The sequence below is a fragment of the Chrysochloris asiatica genome, unplaced genomic scaffold (assembly GCF_000296735.1).
Source record: "Chrysochloris asiatica unplaced genomic scaffold, ChrAsi1.0 scaffold00158, whole genome shotgun sequence".
Classification (NCBI taxonomy): Eukaryota; Metazoa; Chordata; class Mammalia; order Afrosoricida; family Chrysochloridae; genus Chrysochloris; species Chrysochloris asiatica.
Window position 1 is genome coordinate 7,382,217 of NW_006408676.1, and position 11,047 is coordinate 7,393,263.

The following is an 11,047-nucleotide window of genomic DNA, read 5'->3' on the forward strand; positions in this document are numbered from 1 at the left end:
AGGTTAACAGAATCTACCAGCCAATCTGCAGAAGGAAGATGAGGCTTTTTGCTCCCTTAAAGAATTATAGCCTTGGAAACCCTATACAAAGTCACTGTGAGTTGGAACTGACTCCATGGCACAAAATCGCTGACCACCACATAGAATATGGGAGCAAAAGAAACAAACCATGAGAAAAAAACCACTAGTAATATTCATTCTGACTGACCAAAAAAATCCATAGATGTGTGTATGACCATGTTGTTGTTGTTGTTAAGTGCCGTAGAGTATGTACTGACTCATATTGACCCGTATAGGTTTTCTTAGGAGCAGCTGGTGGGCTGAACTGCCAAACATGTAGCTCAAACTGACATTACTTTCCAGCATATTATCATGCAACCCAGCAGTAGATCTTGAGTTTTACCTTAAGAATTAATAAAATATGCTAATCATGGTGGTGGTGATTGTGTGCTGTTGAATAGGGTCCCAGTCATAGCAACCCTCTAGTAGGTTTCCAACTTCTGGTGGGACCCTGTAGGGTAAGCACTGGACCACAAAGTCAGTTTGAATTGCAAAGTCGGTGGTTGAAATTCAGCCCAAAAAGGAACTGACTCGATGCACAGGAGACACTCAAGAGATCTCTGGAATATTAATCTACTGGTTAGGAGTTGGGCTGCTAACCTCGAGGTCAGCAATTCAAAACTACTAGTTGTTCCATGGAAGCTTTATGAGCTTTCTGCTCCAATAAAGATTTACAGACTTGGGAACGCTATACAGGCTAGCTATGAATTGGAACCGACTCCATGGCACAAAAGCTAACCAACCAACCAAGTAAGGAAGAAAATAAGATCTACAGAACTACTTTTCCCCTTCACACACATACACATACAGGTGCATACTCTCAAACACAGCAAAATATACACTCAAACACACATGCGGAATTTATTTTATTTTTTAGATCCTAATGGAAGAATGATGGATGATAGAAAAAATTCATCAGTGAATGAGTTCATCCTTGCTGGGCTCACAAAACGCCCTGAACTCCAGCTACCCCTCTTCCTCCTCTTCCTAGTCATCTATGTGGTCACAGTCATAGGAAACCTGGGAATGATCACACTGATTGGACTCAGTTCTCACCTTCACACCCCCATGTACTATTTCCTCAGCAGTTTGTCCTTCATTGATGTCTGTTATTCCACTGTCATTACTCCTAAGATGCTGGTAAACTTTGTGACAGAGAAGAACATCATCTCCTACCCTGAATGCATGACTCAGCTCTATTTCTTTCTTGGTTTTGGTATTGCAGAGTGTCATATGCTGGCTGCAATGGCATATGACCGCTATGTTGCCATCTGTAAGCCCTTGCTTTATAATGTTATCATGTCTTCTCACATGTGCTTGTGGCTCACAATGGGAGTTTATATTTTGGGTATCATTGGCTCTACAATTCATACAGGCTTCATGATGAAACTTTTTTTCTGCAAGACCAGCGTGATTAACCATTATTTCTGTGATCTTTACCCACTCCTGCAGTTATCCTGCTCTAGCATCTATGTTAATGAAATATTGGTTCTGAGTCTGAGTACATTTAATATATTTATTCCTTCCTTAGCCATCCTTGCCTCCTACATCTTTATATTTATTAGTATTCTCCACATTCGCTCCACTGAGGGCAGGTCCAAAGCCTTTAGCACTTGCAGTTCCCATATATCAGCTGTTACACTCTTTTATGGTTCTGTAGCATTCATGTATCTGCAACCATCAAAGGTCAACTCCATGGACCAAGGGAAAGTATCTTCTGTGTTTTATACTACTGTTATTCCAATGCTCAACCCCATGATCTATAGTCTGAGGAATAAAGATGTCAAATTTGCCCTGAAGAAAATTCTAGAAAGTCGAACACGCTCTTGAATAGAATCAATAGCACAATACCCTATCAGAAACAGATCTTAGGTTTGCTGAGATATATAATTTGTTCAGTTAATTGTTGAAATATGTGAGCTCCTCTGCACTTCTTTCCCCTATATAATGTATGTCTCAAATTCCCCTTCATGGAGCATCTTCCTTCAAGTCTTTATCAAGGAGCTTTGGCAGTGTAATGGTTACGAGTTGGGCTACTAACCTCAAGATCGGCAGTTCGAAAATATCAGTCTTTCTGTGGGAGAAAGATGAGGCTTTCTGCTCCCATAAAGATTCATAACCTCTATGCAGGGTTGCTATGAGTCGGAACCAACTCCACATCACACCACTACCACCAAATTTTCCCCCAAAATTTTCAGTCACCTTTTCATGCTAATTTTACCTTAAAAACATTTCTTCTCTCCCCTCATGTTACCGTTTTCCTGATTCAGTCTATTTAATACCTTGTAACTGTGACTTTATTAAGTAACTTAAATATTCAAATGGCTAATGTCTCTCTAGAATTCATACCATTTTATTATGGACATAATGGTCTTTGGATTTTATGTTATTCATCTATTCAATGAGTAAACAGCTTGAATAGTTTACCAATTACATGACACAAGCCTATGATGTCTTTAACATACTCAGTCATCCTGTTTTCCATCATCCATCCACTCACTACAATGGCCTCAAACATAAAAACAACTGAAAGGATGGCACAGGACAGGGCAGTGTTTCATTCTATTGTGTGTAGGGTATCTATGAGTCAAAACTAAATTTAGAAAGGAGCTCTGGTAGCATATTGGTTATGAATTGGGCTGAAAACCTCAAGGTCAGCAGTTTGAAACTACCAGCTGTTCCACGGGAGAAAAATGAGGCTTTCTGCTCCCGTAAAGATTTACAGCCTCGGAAACCCTGTTCAGGGTTGGGTCAGAACCAACTTGTTGGCACTTAACAACAACAACATCCACTCACTGGGTTGAGTCATTCATTCTCAAAGAACCTTTGTATTTATATTTTGATATTACTCTTATTAGTCCTATATTTAAGAGAAATGGCCACAATTATAACTTCAGTCTTAAGACTAATGCCTGGTGCAAAACTGTCCTGTCATATATTAAATAGATGAACGCTGGACAAGCAAAAAAAGGCTACTTGGCAGACCATTGAAGGACTTGGGACTGATCTCAAATAGGACATATAAACTAAGTGAAAGTCAAAGATCTCACAAAGGACATAGGGAAAGCCTGTGCAGATCAAAAAAGTGAATATCATATTTAGGATAATATAATCAAGTTACACACTGAATTCAAGGCAGTCAGGCAAGGGGCAAGGATAGAACAGTAGGCAGAAGAAAATACATGAGCATCATTATGTAACTGTAATAATTCAGTCTTCAGTATATGAGTACAACTACTAAAAGGTTTTTAAGCAGGGAAGGTCTGCTAGCAATATTATACTTAAATCATTGGAGAGGATGAATGGAAATAAAATTAGACAAAATTGAAAAGAGAAGTCAGCAGACATTTTACCAATCCAAGAATGATAATGCATGTTAGTGATCGTGGAACTAGAAAGAGATTTTGAGATATTTTTAAAAAGATGTTGAGACTTTGTTGTTGTTATTATGTGTCATGGAGTCAGTCCTGACTCATAGCAACCCTGTTTAGGGTTTCCAAGGAGTGGCTGGTGGGTTTAAACTACAAACCTAATGGTTAACAGTCTAGTGCTGATTGAACAATCCCATACCAGGACTCCACTGAGACTTATGATTGATTAAAAGTGAGTTAAATGAAAAAGAGGTTTCTAGCTAAAGTTGCTAAATAAATGTATGGATGATGGCTGTTGTTAGGTGCCATCGAGTCGTTACCAACTCATAGCAACACTATGCACAACAGAACAAAACACTGCCTAGTCGTGGGCCACCTCACTATTGTTGCCATGCTTGAGCCCAATGATGCCATTTTGCCAATCCATCTCTCTGGGGGTCTTCCTCTTTTTCTCTGACCCTCCAACTTGCCAAACATGATATCGTTCTCCAGCAACTAGTTACTCCTGACAATATATTTGAAGTATGAGATGAAGTTTGTCCATCCTGGCCTCTAAGAAGCACTCTGGCTTGACTTCTTCCAACACAGATCTATTGGGTTCTTTTGGCAGCCCATGGTACTTTTGATATTCTCCTCCAACTCCATTACTCAAATGCATCAATTCTTCTATGGTCTTCCTTAATTACTGTCCAGTTTTCACATGCATATGAGGTTATTGAAAATACCATGGCTTGGGTCTGGCACACCTTAGTCCCCAAGCTGACACCTTTGCTCTTCAACACTTTAAAAAGATCTTGTGCAGCAGATTTGCCCAATGCAATACAACATTTGATTTCTTGGCTGGTGCTTCATGAGTGTTGATGATTGATCCCAGAAAAATCAAGTCTTTGACAGCTTCAATCTTTCTCCATTGATAAGAATGCTGTTTATTGGTCCAGTGGTGAGGATTTTTGTTTTCTTGACATTGAGATGCAATCCATACTGAAGGCTGTGGTCTTGATCTTCATCAGTAAATATTGTAAGTCTCTTCACTTTCACCAAACAAGGATGTATCATCTGCATATCATGAGTTATTAATGAGTCTTCCTCCAACACTGATGTCACGTTTTCCTTCATATAACCCAGCTTCTCAGATTATTTGCTTAGAGTACAGGTTGAATAAGTATTGGTGAAAGAATACAACCCTGTCACACACCTTTTAAAGTTTTTTCCATTCAGATGGTAAAATCTTAAAATAGAGTTATTAACTCAAGGTAAGAGTTCACAGTTAGACAAATGTACCTCTGGATATTATTCAAACTTTCTCTATCTGTGGCTGTCTTTGTGTTTCTCAATTCTTTCTCTGTCATCTGTTGTTGTTGTTGTTGTCAGGTGCCATCGAGTCGGAACCGACTCATAGTGACCCCATGCACAGCAGAACGAAACAATGCTCGATCCTGGGCCAACCTCACCACCGCTGCCACCCCCAAGTCCATCAATGATGCCACCTGGCTGATCCATCTCGTTGGGGGTCTTCCTCTTTTTCTCTGACCCTCCACCCTACCCAGCATGACATCCTTCTCCAACGATTGTTTCCTCCGGACTACATGTCCAAAGTAGGAGAGACGAAGCTTAGCCATCCTGGCCTCCAAGGAGCACTCTGGCTGCACTTCTTCCAAAACAGATCTATTGGTTCTTTTGGCAGTCCATGCCACCCTTAGTATTCTCCTCCAACACCACAACTCAAAGGCATTAATTCTTCTACGATCCTCCTTATTCACTGTCCAGCTTTCGCATCCATATGAGGCTATTGAAAACACAATGGCCTGGGTCAGGCGCACCCTAGTCCTCAAGCTGACATCTCTGCTCTTCAATACTTTAAAAAGTGTCATCTGTAGAGAATACATATGTACTCTCCTGCATGAGAATACATAACCAGATAATCTAACAGAATTGAAAGAATACCTGGTGTGAGTCAGTATTTTTCATTATTCTGGAATCATCCATGAAAAGACTCGCTAACTACCAATTTTGATCTTTCAATGCTTTGCTGCTCCTTTTATTCAAAACTTTGAAGTTTTTCAAGTAGTGATCACATATTCTTTAGATAGCCTAAAATCTCATGGCCACTACAATTTAAAAATGGTGAAATCTGAAAATAAACAGGCAAGAAATGTTTAAAAAGTGGGGGTGTAGGAGGCCATTAAGAATATAACCCAAATGCCACCTTGTGACTAGAATTAGGATAGGTTTTTTTTTATTAATAATAAACTGTCTCTGGGAAAAGGGAAGTTAAATTGTGCCAAAACCGTGTGATTCAGTGTTGCTATAACAATACTTATACTTATGTAATCATATCCTGGTTAGTATCCTGGTTGGTAATCATATCCTTGTTACTATAGGAAACATTGTAACTAGGCAGAATAACAATGACTTAATGCTAAAAGTCCTATGTAAACCACATTACTACAATAAACTTTGTCATTGATCATCAGCCTTTGGCCCTTGCCTGATTTTAATCCTCACCTCTCCTTCGAGTAACTCACACAGTGGTCTGAGCAGGTCTCAGACTCTCACGAGGGGGGGAGAGGGGGGAATGGGGAGGAGGAAATCAGATCTGGTGCAGGGAAAAAACCTGTCACTTAGGTGCAGGACTCTTATCTCTGAAAAAATTGGAAACAGGCAGATGGGAAAAATGATCAAGATGTGAAATTGTATATTATAATTGTACAGAGTCAGTATCACAAAAGGAGAAATGTTTCATTAATGTAATGTTTGGAAAATAGTTGCTAATAGAATGCCAATTTAATTTACAGGTTCAATTATTCATGGGCCTTATGGGCAATGAAGTGCTCACTTGAGTTTCAGGTTCCTTAAATTTAGAACCTGTTCTCATTTAAGACAGGATTGAGAGAAAACCTTGAGATTCTAGCAAAAGTAAGTTACTTTTCAGGTCCCTGCATAATTGAGTGGAGCTGCTTTTGGGCTATGCATTTTAATTTACTGGACTTTCCTTGCACCAGTATCAACTGTTAAAATTTATTGTATGGCAACAACATTGACATCTGGTTGCATTTGTAGAACGTTTTTCCTTCTCAAGATTGTTGTAGCTATTTTTCATCCACACATTTCAATACTAAATTTGTATTAATCTACAGAAAATAAAATGACTGAAGTTTTAATTTGGATTATGTTGCAACTATAGTTGAATTTGGAAAGATTTGAAGAATTTTCAGTATTGATTCTTCTAGTCCATGAATACAGTAAATCTCTCCTTTTATTTACATTTTCTCTCAATAGTATGTGTAGCTTTCACTCTTTGGACATTGCACCTATTTTGTTCATTAATATATATTTGATGACAACTTGTTATACTAAGTGATTTGTCTTTTTCATTCTTATTTGTACTCATTGTGTTTTGCAAAAATATATATTCATGTAAAGACACAGAAAGATCAGAATGAACATGATTGAAAACAGTATTTCTTACAAACACGAACAAGCAACACCACAAATATCTCACATGGAGATACTTTAAAGAAGCTTTAAATGTGATGTGCAACTAGATATAAGGGGAACATTTCAATTCAAGGTATTTTCAAAAAGAAGATATCAGAATCAATATGTCCAAATTTCTGAAAAATTTACAGTACTCTTCAGCAAGAAGGAATTATGAAAGATTTTATACTGCATGATAGTGACAAATTAAAGTATTAAAGTTTGTGAGAGACAGCTAAAATGATGCTTATATGGAAATACATGACATATATACACATTAAAAAATAATGAAAGTTGATGGTAGAGACTTCATCTCCCATTTAAAAAATTAGAAAAAGAGCAGCAATCATAAAAAAATAAGTTCATGAAGAATAAAATAATTAGAAAAAATTAAACACAAAAATAACATATAATCCATAAAATCAGCAGTTGTTTATTGAATCAATTAATTAAATGGACACATTAGAAATTATTCACCAAGAAAAATTAGAGCAAATGCAAATTATTGAGTTCATAGTTGGAGAAATAGAGAATATTGCATAGCCTAGAAACATGAAAAAACAAGCTAAAACTAATATGAAAACTCTAATGCTAATTAATCTGATGATTTGCAAATGGATAAATACATACATTTAAATTTCAATTTAAGAATGCTGATGATAAAGACAAATTTTGAATGAGTAATATCTATTAAAGAAATTTAATCTGTTACTGAAATCAAAGAACACCAAATATCTAGATACTTTCACTGCTTAAATACTTCATACTTTTAAGGTAATTTTATTCAAACAATTCCAGAGAACAGAAAGCTAGGGAATCGTGCCTGAATATTTTATCAGGCCATCAGATTTTACTCCTATAAAAAGAATTATAAGAAATGAAAACTGTTTAGGAAAGTTCTAGCTGCTCAATAGCTGAACAAATTAGAATATTATCAGCAATTTTTATCTGATTTTAAAAATAACCATTCCATTGTGAATGTTTACTGTTTTAAATTGTTTTATATTTTTATTTCCTTGATGGCTAACATTTTTAGCCATTTTTTCCAGAAATCTATTAATGTTTGTAAATCTTATGGGATGAATTCATTCAAATACATTTTGTATTTAACTTGGTTGATTGTCCTTATATTATTGACTTATAAATATTTATGTATTTTGGGTAAAATTTTGTCTGCTTGTCCTTTCAAGTGGAAATTTCCCACCTCTGAAGATTCTGGATGCTGTTCAGGATTCCACCTAGTCTTATGTAATGCAGAGGCTCCACAGGAAGCCTCCTTCACTGAGCATGTTGTAGCCCCATTTTAGGTATTCCAATCAGTTATAGGCATAAGATGGACTTACAAGTTTCCTGTGGTGATATTTCTGGCTATTCCTTTCTCTCCCCCTCAAGTGTCTATTTTACAAAGGTATGCAAGGGAAACAAAGATTCAAAAGACAGCCAAGCATTTTAACATTACTCCCCCCCACCCCATTTACTCATTCAAACCATACCTCAATCCCTGTATCCCAGAGCCCTGTGGTTCAAAGGTTGTGCATACATCATTATCATGATTTACCTTTGTCCCACTTAGCCCATACAAACCTGCCTAACTGTTCTCCCATCTGCTTTGTTCTTCCATTCCCCTCCACCTTCTTGTGTATTGCCCCTCTCCCCAGTACCCAAACTATTCTGTGTCTATTCTGTAACCTGTGCTCCCCCTTCCCTCCCATTCCCTCACCCCACCCTCCACAATCAGCAAAGTATCCCCTCCCCTTTTAGTATGGGTTCTTTTTCTTAGTTTTTAGAATAGTGGTCCTATGCAGTATTTCTCCTTTTGTGACTGACTAATTTCATTCAACATAATATCCTCAAGGTTCATCCACGTTATGTGGTGGCTTACAGCCTCCTTGTTGTTTTTCAAGGTAGCGTAATATTCCATTGTGTGTATATACCAGTTTGTTTATCCATTCTTCAATTGATGGGCATGTAGGCTGTCTCCATCTTTTTGCTGGTGTAAATAGTGCTGCTATGAACATTGTTGTGCCTATATCTACTCATGTTATGGCTCGTATTTCTTGTGGGTAAATACAAAGTAGAGGAATTACTGGATCATAATATATTTCTATTTCCAACCTTCTGAGAAAGTGCCATATTGCTTTCCAGAGAAGCTGTACCATTTTGCAATCCCACTGGCAATGCAGGAGCATCCCAGTCTCTCCACATCCTTGCCAGCAGTTATTGTCCTCTACTTTTTGATCTTTGCTATTATTGCTGGTGTGAGATGATATCTCATTTTTGTTTTGATTTGCACCCCTCTAATAACTGCAAGGAGTACTGGTGTAGCACTGTGGGCTAATGCATCAGACTGCAAAGTCGTTTGAATTGCAATGTCAGTGGTTCAAGCTCACCAGCTGCTCCTTGGAAACCCTATACAAGGTTGGTATGGCTCGAAATCGACTCGACGGCACTTAACAACAACAACAACAACAAATAACTGCAAGGTCGGCCGTTCAAGCTCACCAGCTGCTCCTTGGAAACCCTATACAAGGTTGGTATGGCTCGAAATCGACTCGACGGCACTTAACAACAACAACAACAACAAATAACTGCAAGGTCGGCCGTTCAAGCTCACCAGCTGCTCCTCAAAAACCCGATACAGGATCGCTATGGGTCGGAATCAACTCAACAGCACTTCACAACAGTAACAACAATTGGCTAGTGATTGTGAACATTTCTTCATATGTTTGTTGGCTGCCAGGATCTCCTCCTTGGTGAAGTGTCTATTCATGTCCTGTGCCCATTTTTTAATTGGTTCGTTTGTCTTTTTCTTGTAGAGGTGTTGTAGCTTCCTATATATTTTAGAAATGAGTCCCTTGTCCGATGTGTTGTTGCAAAAGATTTTCTCCCATTCTGTGGGTTCCCTTTTTATTCTCTTTGTGAAGTCTTTTGATGAATATAAGGTTTTAATTTTTAGTATGTCCCAATCATCTATTTTGTCTACTTTTGTTTGTATAGTTTTCAAAATGTTTGGTAGTCTGTGTATGCCCTGAATTATAGCCCTCACATTTGTCTCTATCGTTTCATTGATGGCCTTCAGAATTCTGGGATTCACATTTAGGTCTTTCATCCATGCTGAGTTGGTTTTGTATAAGTCATGAATTAAAGGTCTTTTTCAATCTTTTGCATATCGCTTTCCAGTTCTGACAGCACCATCTGTTGAAGAGACTATCACCTCCCCATGCAATATTTTTCAGAACTTTGTCAAAAATCAGTTGGCTGTATGTAAATGGGTTAATTTTTGGATTCTCAATTCTGTTCCATTGATCAATATATCTCTCATTGTACCAGTACCAAACTGTTTTGACCACTGTAGCTGTATAATAAATTTTAAAATTAGGGTGTGAGAGGTTTCCAACCTTCTTCTTCTTCTTAAGCAGTGCTTTGCTTATCCTGGGTCTCTTTTCTTTCCTTATAAAGTTTGTAATTGTTTCTTCCATCTCTTTAAAGAATGTCATTGGAATCTGGATTAGGATTGAATTATATGTGTAAATTGTTTTGGGCAGTATTGACATTTTCACAATGTTAAGTTTTCCTATCTGGGAGCATGGTACATTCTTCCATATTTTTGGTTTCTTGAATTAGTGTTTTGTAGTTTTCTTTGTATAAGTCCTTTGTTTCTCAAGTTACATTTATTTCTAGGTATTTCATCCTTTGGGTGGCTATTATAAATGGTATTGCTTTCCTAATGTCCTTTTCAGTGCTGTCATTATTGATGTAGAGGAATCCAACTGATTTTTGTATTTTGATCTTACATCCTGCCACTCTGCTGAATCTTCAAATGAGGTCTAGTAGCTTTTTTCCTGAGTCTGAAGTTTTCTATGTATAGGATCATATCATTTGCAAATAGAGAGAGTTTTATTACCTCTTTGCAAATTTGGATGCCTTTAATTTCCCTTTCTTGCCATACAGTTCTTGTTAAAACTTCCAGCACAATATTGAATAGGAGTGGTGACAGAGGACATCCATTTCTTGTTTCCGTTTCTCTCCACTGAGAGTAATGTAGGCTGTTGGTTTTGTATATATGCTCTTAATTATGTTGAGGAATTTCCCTTCAATTCCTACTTTGTTGAAGGCTTTTATCAGGAATGGATGTTGGA

At 37.5% G+C, this 11,047-nt stretch overlaps 1 protein-coding gene across 1 annotated transcript; it reads left to right on the forward strand.

The window, feature by feature from the left end:
* Positions 1-954: 954 nt before the first annotated feature.
* LOC102816160 (olfactory receptor 8G2-like) lies at positions 955-1,890 on the forward strand. The gene has a single exon (XM_006871019.1). The coding sequence runs from the start codon at positions 955-957 to the stop codon at positions 1,888-1,890; it is 936 nt and encodes a 311-aa protein (XP_006871081.1).
* Positions 1,891-11,047: the final 9,157 nt, after the last annotated feature.